The 16751-nt window shown below is 36.4% G+C and overlaps 1 protein-coding gene across 1 annotated transcript in view; it reads left to right on the top strand.

The window, feature by feature from the left end:
* The window catches only part of ATM (ATM serine/threonine kinase), a 178344-nt gene that overhangs the window by 135070 nt on the left and 26523 nt on the right, over positions 1-16751 (top strand). The window contains exons 44-54 of the mRNA XM_011984759.1: positions 2091-2325; positions 2835-3002; positions 4414-4527; positions 5766-5983; positions 6958-7165; positions 8199-8312; positions 8631-8789; positions 9512-9650; positions 10621-10703; positions 11697-11837; positions 12601-12717. Of these exons, the coding sequence (XP_011840149.1) occupies positions 2091-2325; positions 2835-3002; positions 4414-4527; positions 5766-5983; positions 6958-7165; positions 8199-8312; positions 8631-8789; positions 9512-9650; positions 10621-10703; positions 11697-11837; positions 12601-12717 (1696 nt within the window). The remainder of the gene's footprint in view (positions 1-2090; positions 2326-2834; positions 3003-4413; positions 4528-5765; positions 5984-6957; positions 7166-8198; positions 8313-8630; positions 8790-9511; positions 9651-10620; positions 10704-11696; positions 11838-12600; positions 12718-16751) is intronic.

Here is a 16751-nt window from a genome sequence, read left to right as displayed (position 1 = left end):
TTTCAAAATGACATAGCAGAAGACATACATATTAATGTGGCTTTTCTTAGGAAGAAAATAAAGGAACAAAACTCTTTTCTGCTTTCATTAGTAAGTACCTTGGCAGTTCTTACTGCCAGAAATCAAGAAATTTTTCCTCTGAATGAAAGATTTCTCCTGCTAAAAAGAGTATAGAATTCTTTAAGAAACAGTGAATAGAATGATAGTAACCAGAGGCAGGGAAGGGTGTTGTGGAGGGAGAGGATGAAGAGTGGCTGGTTAATGGGTAAAAAAATACAAGTAAATAGAAGGAATAAGATCTAGTGTTTGATAGCACAATAGGGCAACTGTAGTTAACAGTAATTTACTGTATATTTTTAAATAGCTACAAAAGAAGGTTTGGAATGTTTCCAAAATAAAGAAATGATAAATGTTTGAGATCATGGACATCCCAATTACCCAAGTTTGATCATTACACATTGTATGCTTGTATCAAAGTATCACACGTACCTAATAAATATGTACAACTATTATATATCCATAAAAATTAAAAATAAATTTTAAAAAGAAGAAATGCCTAAAGAATAATCTGGCTCTTTCTTTGGTAGAGAAACAGGAAGAAGAGAAGCAGAGGGAAAGTTGGATGAACTGGTGAACAAATGCTTATGCTCTCAGATTAGATTTCATTCGTGTACTTCAACCAAAACATCAAATCATAACTAAATGCAGAAGCAGAGATGAGAATTCATCTCGTTCTGTTAATCCAGACATTAAAGAGATTTGCAAAAATGCAAAACAGTGCCATTCTCACTAAGTTTTGTTTTGTTTTGTTTTGGGAAGTATACAGTTGCAATTCTTTATCTACAGGTTTCGATGTACAGATTAAACCAAATATGATAAAAAAATTTGAAAAAAATGTTAAAGAATAGGATATAACACTTATTTACATAGTATTTACATTATAGTAGGTATTATATGTAATTAGAGATTTGTGTATAACCTATGCACATTCTCCTATTACACGTAATCTAGAGGTTACGTGTAATAGGAAAATACCCTGCCGTTTTAAGTAAGGGACTTTGAACATCAGCATTATCAAGGTGTCTTGGAGCCAATTTTCTGCAGATACAGAGAAACTACTGCAGTTCTTTTTCCTAAAAATTGTTATTTATGATATATAGTAGATTTATTATTTTTGAATAAATTAATACATTTTAGATTTTTCTCAGTCTTTCTAATGTGATATCATATCTAATATCAGTAGATATGGTCCAACAATTGAAAGTTCTTTGGGGTCTTCGATAATCTGTTTGATTGTAAAGGAGTTCCTCAAAAAGTTTGAGACCTGCTGTGGTAGGGTCATTTAGAGAGGAATTGAAGTTTTGGTTCCTAGCACTTTTCTTACTGTTCCTTCCCTATCAAGTAACTTAAAAGAGCTTTCATTTCTAAGTCATCACTTTGTCATCTTACTCTCCCTGCTTCCTCTTTCTTATTTCTTTCAATAAATGTCCCTGAAGGATTGGGTAGTATTTCATAGTTCAGTTACTTGGGAAGCATACTATTCATATAAACTAATTGTACAATATGCCTTTTCTGTTCCTTTAATAATGTTGGTAAATGAAACCTTTGCCAGATGCCAGCTTTTCCTTCACTGGATTGTGATTTTTTTTTGACATCTATAATTATGCATCAAGTTGTCCCCAGTAGGGGATCCCTCATTTCCTTGCTGACATGTCCTCATTACTACAAGCAGTATTGAAGCAGGACTAAAGATGTAGGCATTCTTTATGATAGGTCTGATGAATATATTCTTGTTTCAGAAGAGTATTTAGAAGGGCTGCTTTTTGTAATGTCAGAGTATTAAAAAAAATTTTTTTAATGTTTCTCATCTGTGGCCTCTCTGCCAATAACCTCTTATGAGCTCTGACCACATAGTATTTTGTAGTTTTCTAAATTTTGATCCATATTTAGGATTATTTATAAGTTCTAGTGTTGTCATTACAAAAGTTTCTTTGTATTATTATATTATGTCTTAAGTTTCAGAACTTACATAGTTTTTTTTTTTTTTTTCATTTATCTTGCTTACATGAACTCTGTGATGTGGCATTCAGATCAGTCACACATAGACAACTCTCTGAAGTATATATTAAGTGGCAGAAACACTCCCAGCTTCTCAAGGACAGTGATTTTAGTTTTCAGGAGCCTATCATGGCTCTACGCACAGTCATTTTGGAGATCCTGATGGAAAAGGAAATAGACAACTCACAAAGAGAGTGTATTAAGGAGATTCTCACCAAACACCTTGTAGAACTCTCTATACTGGCCAGAACTTTCAAGAACACTCAGGTAAATATAATTTAAAACTATGTCATCTTACCTCTTGACCTTCCTTTTATTATTTAAAACACAGAAAGCCTGAATGAAAAAGAAATGTCATTAGGAGATAGTGATCTCTATTAATATATAGTAAAGATAGTTGTTTAAGAGTTCCCATTTTGGAATTAGATCTGACTTTAAGCCTTGGGCAAGGTACTTAATCTTTTCTCAACATCAATTTCCTGGTTATGAAATAAGATACCTAATATACTATATTGATAACAATTCGGTGATTTTATATACTGTGTGTATAGACACACAGATACACATACATATATATATAGAGAGAGAGACAGACGGACAGATAGGCATACGTGGGGTTGGGGAAATGTCATGGAGACAGAGAGGTACTTAAGATAGCCCCTGACAAGTAGTTAAGTCCTCAATGAATGGTAGTTACTGCTTTCATTATTACTATTATTGACGGTGGTAGTAGTAATAGTAGAAGTATTTACTCCCATATGTCATTTTCATTTCAGCTCCCTGAAAGGGCAATATTTCAAATTAAACAGTATAATTCAGTTAGCTGTGGAGTCTCTGAGTGGCAGCTGGAAGAAGCACAAGTATTCTGGGCAAAAAAGGAGCAGAGTCTTGCCCTGAGTATTCTCAAGCAAATGATCAAGAAGTTGGATGCCAGCTGTGCAGCGGTTTGTTTTTTTATTGGCTGGATTAGTGTTTTACTGTTATTTAAAAAACACAAATGTGCTTTAAAATAGTTTTAATAACAATTTTATTAGAGCCTTGAAATTACTAATTTATGAACAAGATATTGTAAAACTGGTCTTGAAAATTAATTTGTAAAAGAAGTTTAGAAACTTTTTCTTATATATAACAATTCTATCAGCCCGTCATGTGGTAGATTCATTTAATGTTTCCCAGTATTAAGCCTTTAACTTTCTACAGAATTCAAGAAAGATATGTGGGAAATGAATGAAATAGCTACTCTGAATTTGAAAAGGCAAGTGAAAAAAGGGAAGAGAAAATGAATGAAAGAACTAAATTACAAAATAAAAGCAAGTTGGGACAGTTAGGTTGTCAATCCAAATGCTTTGAAAATATCACATCTAATATTTTATCTAATATTACCTGTTAGTTTTTGCAAACTTATGTTGCTACTTCAGCTATAAATCCGGCATACACACTGGATAAAGTAGAGACATTGGTGTCCCCAACGTTTGTCTACGGTGGTGTCCCACAGACATGTTCCTGCTTAGTGAATATCAGCTTACTGTGCTTTATTATTTATTTATTTATTTATATTTGAGACGGAGTCTTGCTCTGTCACCCAGGCTAGAATGCAGTGGCATGACCTCAGCTCACTGCAACTTCCACCTCCCTGGTTCAAGCAATTCCCCTGCCTCAGCCTCCCGAGTAACTGGGATTACAGGTACATGCCACCATGCCCAGCTAATTTTTTCGTATTTTTAGTGGAGATGGGGTTTCATCACGTTGGCCAGACTGGTCTGAACTCCTGAGCTCAGGCAGTCTACCCGCCTTGGCCTCCTAAAGTGCTGGGATTACAGACGTGAGCCACCACACCTGGCCTTTACTGTACTTTTTGATGTTGGGCACTCATTGTATAGCATCTTCTGTTATTAGAGAAATCATTATACCAAAGCACTGAATGCCAATATGATATGTGTAAATATTGCTTAATAGTATTTGCCCTGAAGTATGTGCTGTCTGGAGTTACCCAACTTCCTCGTACCTCAGTTTTCTAATCTGCAAATTGGGGGTAATAATAGTTCTAATTTAATAGGATTCTTGTGAGAATTAGATGAGTTAATATATATAAAGCCTTTACAAAGTGTAGGGCATATGTAAGTGCTCAATAAATGTGACTTGCTCCAATAATGGCAATAATAATAATAAAGAGAGGATGATCGTTTCCTACATGGGATTATGAAAATAGTTGTATGGCAAAAGCAGATGAGGAAAAATTTTTTTTCCCCCACCCACCGAGGAAAAACATTTTTAACCTGCTTTTTTCCCCTTACATGAAGGACAGTTGGGTACAGTCATGGTAATGTATTTTAAGATTTTGCCTTTCTTGTACAGAACAATCCCAGCCTAAAACTTATATACACAGAATGTCTAAGGGTTTGTGGCAACTGGTTAGCAGAAACTTGCTTAGAAAATCCTGCGGTCATCATGCAGACCTATCTAGAAAAGGTAAGATTTTTGGAGCAACCCTTAAGATAGTTACTTAGCATGAATATGCTTCATCTTTTCATCAAGATCAATATATTTCAAAAGCAAATAAAAGTATGGTTTTATTTTTCTATATATTATTACTGCTGTAGCTCTGTATAGTCTCTAGAGTGGAGTGAAACAGAAATGAAGCAGCCGATTTTGAAAGTAGGCCCAAGTATAGTATCTCTTCTTCCTCCTTCCTGCCTCCACTACCAGCTACCCTTTCAGCAGGTGGTTTCTGATAATTTCTTCATTTATTCATCTACAAAAATAACTGATTAAGGAATAGGCAAGTCAGCCTTTGCTCTTCATTAGCCTAGCCACCCACAAGTAAAGGCTTCAGTACACTAGCTCCCTTTGACTTTCCTGTTTCTTCCTCATTCCTTTAGAGTCACTAATTTTGGAAATAGTTACCTCACTAAATAAGTGTAACATGAAACACATGATGTGATTGTCTTTATTTATTTTTTATTTTTTTTGAGATGAAGTCCTGCTCTGTTGCCCAGGCTGGAGTACAGTGGCGCAATCTTGACTCACTGCAACCTCCACCTCCCAGGTTCAAGTGATTCTCCTGCCTTAGCTTCCCAAGTAGCTGGGACTATAGGAGTGTGCCACCACACCCGGCTAATTTTTTGTATTTTTAGTAGAGATGGAGTTTCTCCATGTTGGCCAGGCTAGTCTCGAACTCCTGACCTCAAGTGATCCACCCTCCTTGGCCTCCCAAAGTGCTGGCATTACAGGTGTGAGCCACCACACCCAGCCTGATTGTCTTTAAATTTTATAAAGTTATTTGTTTTTGCAGAGTTTTTTACGAGTATTAGCTGTTTGGGTTATTTCTACACTGTCAAAGTTGTTTTGAAAAGTCAAGAAAATACTATAGTTCAGGGCTGTCCAATCTTTTGGCTTCCCTGGGCCACACTGCAAAAAGAATTGCCTTGGGCCACACATAAAATATGCTAACATTAATGATAGCTAATGAGCTTTAAAAAAAAATCACAAAAGAAATCTCATAATGTTTTAAGAAAATGTACGAATTTGTGTTAGGCCACATGCGGCCCATGGGCCACGGCTTGGACAAGCTTGCAATAGTTCATATAATTTAGCTAGCTTTTACATGTATATAAGTTAAACTTTAGTGTATTACCTTAATTCGAGTGATTCTTTAGATGTATTTAGTATTTGTAAATATAATTTAAATTGGTTGTGTTTTGTTGAAGGCAGTAGAAGTTGCTGGCAATTATGATGGAGAAAGTAATGATGAGCTAAGAAATGGAAAAATGAAGGCATTTCTGTCATTAGCCCGGTTTTCAGATACTCAGTACCAAAGAATTGAAAACTACATGAAATCATCAGAATTTGAAAACAAGCAAGCTCTCCTGAAAAGAGCCAAAGAGGAAGTAGGTCTCCTTAGGGAACATAAAATTCAGACCAACAGGTAACTAGGTTTCTACAAGTGACAATTTTATGTTCACCAGTTAACTGAGTGAATGTTTTTGCATAGAAAGAGTGACTTGGTCTTTTTATGTGATATAGTTGTGAGCACTAAAGGTTGGCTTAACTATATATAGATTATCTTGGTCTTCTGGGTTCTTTTCGTTTTTTGTTTTTTGGGTTTTTTTTGAGACAAGGTCTCACTCTGTCACCCAGGCTAGAGTACAGTGGTGTGATCACTGTCCTCCAGCTCACTGCAGCCTCGACCTCCTGGGCTCAAATAATTCTCCCCATCAGCCCCACAGGTAGCTGGGGCTACAGGTGCATGCCATACCTGGCTAATTTTTGTATTTTTTGCAGAGATGGGGTTTTTTGCCATGTTGCCCCGGCTGGTCTCAAACTCCTGGGCTCAAACGATCTGCCCACCTTGGCCTCCCAAAGTTCTGGGATTACAGGTGTGAGGCATTGTGCCCTGTCTGCCTTGGTCCTACTGTAGTTAATTGCAAATTAGTATGTAAGACATTGACATGTGTTCTTTCGTAAATAATTCATGCTCTGCTTCTAAATTCATTGTAGAGAATATAGATATTAGCTTTCTGTTTTTTTGCTTTTTTGGTTTGTTGGTATTGTAGTGGAAAAGGAGATAGATATTGAAATTAATTACAAAAGTTAACTATTTTGATGTAATTAAATCCCTTTATTTAAGCCTGTCTTGAATCTGTATATTTTAGTGTAAGTAGAGGTTTAAGTTAGCTAAATAGCTTGGGGAGAGTCCCCTTTGTCCTTCGATGCCTGGGTGTGTGAATTGCACAGTTAAGACAAAAGTAAGTTTATTCCCTTTATAATCCTTAGAAGTTTGCTTTTTTCCCTGGGATAAAAACCCAATTTTTTTCATTTATGTTGTATATCACGTGTGTGATTTTGTAGTTCTGTTAAAGTTTATGCCTTTTGTGTTTTACCTTAATTATTCTATGCAAGATACACAGTAAAAGTTCAGCGAGAGCTGGAGTTGGATGAACTTGCCCTGCGTGCATTGAAAGAGGATCGTAAACGCTTCTTATGTAAAGCAGTTGAAAATTACGTCAACTGCTTATTAAGTGGAGAAGAACATGATATGTGGGTATTCCGACTTTGTTCCCTCTGGCTTGAAAATTCTGGAGTTTCTGAAGTCAATGGCATGATGAAGGCAAGTGTTATTCAGCCCAATATTCTACCCTGTGCTTGAAAAACTTAGATGTTAGCCCCTTGATGTCAGGGATTTTGTATACCTCTTTGTATTCGTAGCACTTCATCTAGTACTCTACACATGAGTAGCATTTTGTAGTTTTCTAAACTTTGATCCGTATTTAGAATTATTTACAAGTTCTAGTCTTGTTTCTACAAAAGTTCCTTTGTATTATAATATTATATAAGCTGACAAGCTCTAAATGATGCAAGTTTGTGTGGAGGTGAGAGAATTTAGCTTGGTCCTATGTCTTTGCAGTTACCATAGGAGAGTGTCTAGAATGGGGCATTAGATTGGATGATTTAGAAAGCAATTAAAGATGATGTGATCACAGGCAGGTTTTCCCCCTGCTGCAAAAATCTGGGATTTTTTCAATAAATTACTTTTGTAAGTAGAGAAAATACATTTTTAAGAAAATGTCAAGACAGCAGTATTGTATAAGTTTGTCTTTGAAAATCTTAGATTATAGTCGTGACACCTAATATTAAATTTATGTTGACAAGATATATATTGTTAGTCAATTTGAAGGTTAGAGATAAAATGTTTCTCCTGCAGTAAAAGAATAAGACTCTTAATAGATACAGTCCATCTCTGCTGTAGTATACACTAAATATTACTTTTGGCCTATGGGGAAAAGCAGTTACTTCATTTTATTGTACACTGACTTCTCAGGAATCAAGATCACAGTCACACTCAGATCACATTTGTCTTCCTTAGACTTTTTGGAATATAAGCAGTACCAAGTATTCCAGTTCCAAATCCAGTTTAATTTAGGACCAAATATTTTGATTTACCAATGCATTAATCTAGAGTACCCATTAGAAAGACCTTCAGATAAGATAAGAAATGAAGGAAAAAAATATAGTTAATGAAGTTTTGTTAACCACTTGCTTGTGCTAATAGAGGAGCACTGTCTTAAAATAATTTATTTGCTTAGATGTGAGAATATTTGAGATACCTTGTTTATTAATTTTGTGTCTTTTTTTAATGGTAGAGAGATGGAATGAAGATTCCATCATATAAATTTTTGCCTCTTATGTACCAACTGGCTGCTAGAATGGGGACCAAGATGATGGGAGGCCTAGGATTTCATGAAGTCCTCAATAATGTAAGTAAACCTGAAAATCAAACCACAATAATTATTTTCTATTATTACTATATATTATATAAAGTATGTATACCATTCCCTCTAAGAAATGGAAATACAAAATGTTATATTTTGTCTCTTCTCACATCACATAAGTTACTCATTTTCTCTAATTCTTCATAGGCCTCTGCCTTTTTCTCACACATGCAGACATACATGCTCTACCCACTGCAGTATCTAGACAGTAATACACATTTTAATGTCAACCAAAATAAAAAATATGGATTATAATTTTTTTGTCTATTTGCATAAATCTAATAGTTCTTAATTTTCTTACAGCTAATCTCTAGAATTTCAATGGATCACCCCCATCATACTTTATTTATTATACTGGCCTTAGCAAATGCAAACAGAGATGAATTTCTGACTAAACCAGAGGTAGCAAGAAGAAGTAGAATAACTAAAAATGCGCCTAAACAAAGCTCTCAGCTTGATGAGGTATTTGGATTAAACATATATACCTTTTAGAAGTGTGATATTCAGTCTTTCCTAGAATATTTATTTTTAAAATCTTGTGTTATTATGATGCCATCTAAATTTGGTTCAAGGCTGGCACGGTGGCTCACACCTGTAATCCCAGCACTTTGGGAAGCTGAGTCGGGTCGATCACTTGAGGTCAGGAGTTTGAGACTATCCTGGCTGACGGACACGCGAAACCCTGTCTCTACTAAAAATACAAAAATTAGCTGGGCATGATGGTGGGCACCTGTAATCCCAGCTACTCGGGATGCTGAGACAGGAGAATAGCTTGAACTCGTGAGGCAGAGGTTGCAGTGAGCCAAGATTGCGCCATTGCACTCCAGCCTGGGCAACAAGAGTGAAACTCTGTCTCTAATTAATTAATTAATTACTTAATTAAAATTGGTTCAAAATTCGTTAATGTTTGTCAAAGCATAGGAGATACCAGTAGTATTTTACTTTTTTCCTCACAGCAGCTGGCAAAGGGAAACAGTAGATTTTTGAAAGGCACCTAAGTCATTGATGAGAGTATGTATTTTTGATGTATTTCATTTATGGCTGTTTTGTTTGTATCTGAGGAATTATAATCATTCCATTGTCTAGATTTGTGCATAAATTCTGTTTTTGTTTTTCTAACTCTGAGAATTTTAAATGTTGGGTAGTTCCTTATGTAATGTTTTTTATTTGTTTTTTATTAATAGGATCGAACAGAGGCTGCAAACAGAATAATATGTACTATCAGAAGTAGGAGACCTCAGATGGTCAGAAGTGTTGAGGCACTTTGTGATGCTTATATTATATTAGCAAACTTAGATGCCACTCAGTGGAAGACTCAGAGAAGTATGTGTTTCAAAGAAGGAACATTACTTTCTTGCTGTGTTACTCTCTGTAGACATATATTAATCATAGAACCTAATAAGTAAATCTGCTTAAAATCACAAACATAATCCAAAAGCTTAATTTATAATTTATATCTGATAGCTTCAACATTCCCTGGTTGCTTTTTTACTTAATATCTCTTGGGAGAACTGATAATAGGTTACTACACTAAATTAATTATTTAATCTTCTGGCGTACTTATTACGGAGAATTGCATAGAGGCAAGTCTATTCAAATAATTGAATAACTGAACATTTCTAGAGTCAAAAGTTTTTTTAAATGATGTGGTTACTAAAACGGTGCCCTGGGACTTAAAAACAAAAAGCCTTTACCATTTCTTCATAGGTGCTAAAATGCCATTATTTAATTATTCTTCTTACTGTGTCAGTTCAGATAATTATAAGCTGTTATAATCTTTGGTTTTGTGACTAGTCTCTAAGTATGCTTCTAAGTATCTCCCCGTACTTTAATAATTGCATTTTTTTTTTCTATTCAGAATCATATCTTCAAGTTTAAATTCTTATTACTTTAAAACACGAATGGGGCTTCACATATTGTTTCTCTAAGCAAACAAAAAGGATTGACATGTCTTTTAGTTGCATTTAATAGTAATGTGACAGGAGTATGTTATCTATGTACTATGCAAACTATTACGTAAGTATTTTAAGATGCTTAGTCTGGTTCCTCAGGTGGAATCTGGTCTAGTTACCCCTGTCAGGTAACCTGCAAATTTACTTAAAGCTACATTAGCCACTGTTGAGCTTTGACCCTGAGCTGCACAGTGGCCAAAGCCTAGTCTTCATTTCTCAATCACAGCCTGAACCACAGATGAGCAACAAGTTGGGGCCAGTGGTGTCTGCTGACTATTCCTGCTTGACCTTCAATGCTGTTCCTCAGTTTGTCACTAAAATCTCTTCATTTTTCAATACAGAAGGCATAAATATTCCAGCAGACCAGCCAATTACTAAACTTAAGAATTTAGAAGATGTTGTTGTCCCTACTATGGAAATTAAGGTAATTTACAATTAACTCTTGATTTTTTTTAAACTAAATTTTTTTTATTAGATTGAACCATTTGAAATAGTATTTTTATGTAAGTCAGAATTGGTTAAATATTGGTAAATTTCATGTGTTTCAACCTATAATTTCTCAGTATTATATTTCCTTTGCTCAAGCCCTAAAACACTCAAAAGCTTCTCTTGCTTTCTTTTCCGTTGCCTTCAGGTTCTACACCTCCCATCTTTCTTATGAAGGTCTATAGACTGTTACTTTCATTGGCCAGAAGGAGAGTTTCTGTGTGCTTATGCCAAGATTAATTTTTGACTTGGCAAGGAAGGTTCCAATTGTCATATATTGTTCTTAAAAATTCTATGTGCAGTAAAATGTATTGGCTGTGATATATCACAGTATTAAGTAATATAGTACCTATTATTATAATATTAAGTTGACTTCATATGCATAATACACTTAGCTGTGTTCTAATGTTCTTTCATTGCAAGAAATAATGGAAGTAATTTCATGTGGGCAGGGATATATGTAATAATAAGTGTTATAAGTTTAGAAAATGATCATCTTAAATACATTGTCTTTTCATTTTGCAGTTTAGTACTATCTAGTTACTTGATTTGAAATGTAGCTGTATCATGTGGATTGACTGCTATTTTTCTAGCTATATCGGCTAAGTGATTTAGCTGAATATTTCCTTAAAATGCCAGATTTAGCAGTTACAACCCAGAAAACTCCTACTCTTTTCCAAAATTTACTTTATGTTTTTGTGAGGAGTTATTTCTCAGATGACTTTAGGTATATTAGTGAATCTCTGATTAAACAGTAGTTAAAGTTACAGGCGAGAGCCACTATACCCATCCTATAGTTGCAGTTCTTAACCAATATCACATTGTCATTTGTTCCTCTGTTTAATATTAAAATTGCCATTTATAATGTATTTTTCTTTAAGTGCAAACAGTGTATCTGACCTATTATCAATCATGTTTATGCCTTTATTAGGTGGACCACACAGGAGAATATGGAAATCTCGTGACTATACAGTCATTTAAAGCAGAATTTCGCTTAGCAGGAGGTGTAAATTTACCAAAAATAATAGATTGTGTAGGTTCTGATGGCAAGGAGAGGAGACAGCTTGTTAAGGTGAGCCATCCCTTCTCTGGCTTAGCCCTTAGAGTTTTAATGATGAAAAATTTTAGTTGATATCTTCTTTCTGCTTTATTTGGGTTTTTGTCTTTATTTTGAATAATTGCAAATGAGGAAGATTTGTAGAGTAGAAATGCATTACTTTCTAGAACCAGGCTTTTCTCCATTTTTTTTTTTTTTGTGTGTGTGTGTGTGTGTCTCTCTGAAAGACCATCATTATTATATGGTTGATTCAAGTAAAAGAATACCATTAAGATGTACAAACATGTACAGTGAGCTTGCTTCTTGTGAAAAAAATACTTTGGTGTCTGTCTCTTATCTCCTTGAATAGTACAAGTTGACGTCCTTTGTGTCAGTATACTGGGTCTGGTACTGTTCCAAGGGCTATTTAATGTACGAAAAAGGGAGAGCATTCTTCCCTTACCATTTGCTCACGAGCTCTTTGGGTCCTACTGGGGAGTGGTGGAAAGACACAGTGCTGTTTTACTCAGGTGTTTGCAGTATGCCTTCCTACGAGGGACTTCCAGTTAATCTAATTACAGAAGTAGCGAGGGGAACCTTCTTTTTCTAAATCAGTGTAAATGTTGTAGCTTATTCTAAATGAAAGAATGGCAGTATATCTTTAATTATTTGGGAGACTGTCAAGAGGTGCACAGATGCTCAGATTTGTTTCTGAGTGCCCTTTGCTATTCTCAGATGGCTCCGTGTTTTTATAATAAAATAAACTGTACTTGTTTATTCATGTTTAATTATTCTGAAGGGCCGTGATGACCTGAGACAAGATGCTGTCATGCAACAGGTCTTCCAGATGTGTAATACATTACTGCAGAGAAACACTGAAACTAGGAAGAGGAAATTAACTATCTGTACTTATAAGGTAACTATTTGTACTTCTGTTATTTCACCAGAAACATATAAAAGATGCCATTTGGCTGGGTGAAGTGGCTCATGCCTATATTCCTAATGCTTTGGGAGGCCAAGATGGGAGGATCGCTTGAGGCCAGGAGTTCGAGACCAGCCTCGGCAACATAGTGAGACCCCATCTTGACAAAAAGTAAAAAAAAACAAAGCCAGGCGTGATGGCATGTGCTTGTAGTCCCTTAGCTACTTGGGAGGCTGAGGTGGGAGGATCACCTTGAGTCCAGGAGTTTGAAGCTGCAGTGAGCTCAGGCTTGGCAGTGAGCCCCCAGCCTGAGCAACACAGCAAGATCCTGTTTAAAAAAGAAGAAGAAGAAGAAGATGCCATTATTTGGACCAGGAGTCTACAAATGTTTTCTGTGAAGGACCAAATAATAAAGATTTATTTTCTTTTAAAAAGTCTTTATTACTGTTAATTATAGTTAGGTTTATAGTCAGGTATTTTTTCCTTTTTTTTCTACTCAACAATATGTCACAGAAATCTTTCTCCTTTTTTAACAGCTGCATTGTGTGTATGTATGTAGTTTTTTATACAAGTCCTTATCAATGGGCATTTGGGTTGTTTTCAGTCTTTTGCTGGTACAAACAATGCTGTATTACAGTGAATAACCTTGAACATACAAATTTCATACATGTGCAGGCAAATCAGTAGCATGGATTTCCAAAAGTTGGATTGCTGGGTTAGAGGATACATGCACCTGTAATCTGGTACATATTGCCAAATTACTCTCAATGGGGGTGTACCCACTTACATTTCCTCTAGCTATTTGCCTGAGAAGACAGTCCTCAGTCACATTCTATTAGCTGATCATCTTTGACTCATATTAATTATTCATTTAACCGTTTAGAAATAACAATAAATCCTTAATTTAAAGGGCCTATTTTCCATAGGTTTGTCTTTTGTGATTTCATTCATGTACCTCATTTTAAAACTTTCCACTTCTATAAATGTTGTAACAGGGACTATGGTTGACACCTGCTTTTTTATATATTTCTAGTTTTCTACTATGAATGTGTTTTATTTTTAAAATAATGGCTAAATTAAAAGCCCTAAATAGGGGAGTGGAGAAGAATAAATTAGATCTACCCTCCAAAATTCTGCTTGAGCTAGGCTATTGTAATAAAAAGCAGAACTTGGTTTTGAGCTTCTTAACTGCTTTCAGAGACAATATAAAACTTACTGGTTGGGAGAGGGGCATACTGTTCATTAAGGAAAGCACAATTTTTTTCCTTAGCCTTCAAGTTTGTGAGAAATTTGTGACATGGAACTTTCTGTAATAATAACTAACATAATAGATGCTTTCCATTAGCAGTTTAAAAAGCTAATTAATCCTCGATGAATGCAGAAAGCAAAAGTTGCTCTATAAAAGTTACTCTGTACAGGGATTCTGTTTTTTTTTTGGGACGGAGTCTCGCTCTGTCGCCCAGGCTGGAGTGCAGTGGCGGGATCTCAGCTCACTGCAAGCTCCGCCTCCTGGGTTCACGCCATTCTCCTGCCTCAGCCTCCCGAGTAGCTGGGACTACAGGCGCCTGCCACCTCGCCGGGCTAGTTTTTTTGTATTTTTTTAGTTCACACGGGGTTTCACCGTGTTAGCCAGGATGGTCTCGATCTCCTGACCTCGTGATCCCAGCGTCTCAGCTTCCCAAAGCGCTGGGATTACAGGCTTGAGCCACCACACCCGGCCTGTACAGGAATTCTTTGATGTGGTTAAGATCACTGGTACTCGAGCTTTAGCAGACATCACAGTCACTTGGAGAGTTTGTGAAAACACAGATTCCTGAGCCCCATTCTTAGAATTTCCCATTCAGCAAGATTAGGGTGGAACCTGTGAATGTGTGTTTCTAGCAAGATACCAGTGATGTTGATGCTGCACTGGTCCAGGGACAACACTTCGAGACCCACCAGTCTAGTTGTTCTACCACCTATTGACCTGTCCTAATTTTAGAACAAAGCTGATGATGTATTAGCTATCTCCTATCTGACAGATAATGTAGAGATTGCTAAGAAATTTTTAGAGAGTAGATTTTCCTGTAATGTGAATGAAAAGAAATTTTTTTATGCTCTAAATGCCAGACTTTTAGATTGCAAAGATAATGACTGAAGAATTGGGTTACAAAAGTATGGGCTATAGGAGCACCTCCTGAACTCTCAGAAAGTAGCTAAGATTTCCAATCAGGTACACAATTGAACCTCCAAAGTTCATTGCTGTAAAGTACAAAAAAGCCAATGCCTGACCTAGAATATCTTGAAGGCAGGAATTACTAAACTTTCATCTCTACCTTATGACTTTTTCAACAGCTAGTTTTCACACAAAACTATTTTACCATATAAATTATTCCATTAAGATTTCTAGCCGGGCATGGTGGCCCACACCTGTAATCCCAGTACTTCAGGAGGCCGAGGTGGGTGGATCACTTCAGGCCAGGAGTTTGAGACCAGCCTGGTGAACATGGCCAAACCCCATCTCTACTAAAAATACAAAAAAATTAGCCAGGCATGGTGGCACATGCCTCTAGTCTCAGCTACTCGGGAGGCTGAGGTGAGAGAATCACTTCAACCGGACGGCAGAGATTGCAGTGAGCCGAGGTTGTACCACTGCACTCCAGCCTAGGTGACAGACCGAGACTTCGTCTTAAGAAAAGAAAAATGTCTAGAGGCCAGATGCAGTGGGTCACGCCTGTAATCTCAGCACTTTGAGAGGCCAAGGCAGTAGGATCACTTGAGGCCAGTAGTTTGAAACCAACCTGGGCAACATAGCAAGACCTCATCTCTACAAAAAATTAAAAATGTAGCTGGCCATGGTAGCATGCACCTATAGTCCTAGCTACTCAAGAAGCTAAAGCGGGAGGATTGCTTGAAATCAGGAGTTTGGGGCTGTACATGAGCTGTGATCATGCCACTGCAGTTCAGTCTGGGCAGCAGAGTAAGACCTTGTCTTAAACCAAAAAAGGGGGGGGAGTAACCCAGGTAATTAATTGAGTATTTAATGTTATACATCTCAATGTTAAAGTATAACCTCTAAACGCAACAGTTTAGGTTTCACTATTTCTTAGAATTACAACAATAAGCCAATTATGTTATTCTGTGATTACTCCCAGAATGTGAAAGTTGTGTCATCATTATGTTAAACTAACTGTTCTTGCCTTTAGTTGAAGTTCCCTAGACTACAGCGAAGTAGTCTACCCAGTCCAGTCATCTGTAGAGTCATTCCCAATCCTGAGATTCAGGTCTTCTGTGGTCATTGTGTCACCAAGAGCAAACATTGACTACCTGGAACTAAATCTTGGTATACAAACCTTGTGCTATTGTGCAACCTCAAAAGGAGAGACTTGTATATTGAGGCATGCCAGATATGTCTTGTCAGAGAATCAGATGGAAATGAAGACAGTTCTTATTGTATATGTTGATAACTCAGACATACCCTTAACATTAACCAGAATTAGGGTGGCTGACCCCATTTTTCTCCACCAAAACTATGCATTGTTACAAAGTATACTGAACAAGCCTAAAATCTTAGGTGTCAGAGGATTTGTTTTCTAAAAGGCAAGTCTCCAATATGTAAGTGCTGAAAGGAGCTTTGTATTTAACCTGATCATCCTGCCTTGTGCCAATAAATAATTTTTATTCCTTGTCATGCATATTTCAGAGCCTCCATCTCAGTCATGGTTCTGGGGAGAGAAGCCATAATATCTTAAGGCATTCACTGAATATAATGAATTAACTTCATTTCTGTGTATCTAGGATGGTATCAGCTGTGTATTTTGAGAGAACTGAGGAAATAGTCATCAGTCCTTTTCTGTGGTATTTACACAAAATACCCAGATACCCAATTGAAATTTTACAGAGAATCTTTAGTACCAGAGAAAACACTGTCATTTGCTTTTTGAAATTCAAATTCAGCTCTTTCTCCAACCACCAACATCACAGTTGAGACTCTAAGCTGAGGCAGAAAAAAGCTAACCTATTCCTTTCTACATCAATCTCTCAACAAA

Source organism: Mandrillus leucophaeus, unplaced genomic scaffold (assembly GCF_000951045.1).
Source record: "Mandrillus leucophaeus isolate KB7577 unplaced genomic scaffold, Mleu.le_1.0 Scaffold273, whole genome shotgun sequence".
In the NCBI taxonomy this organism is placed as follows: domain Eukaryota; kingdom Metazoa; phylum Chordata; class Mammalia; order Primates; family Cercopithecidae; genus Mandrillus; species Mandrillus leucophaeus.
This window is presented reverse-complemented; position numbering and strand designations above follow the sequence as displayed.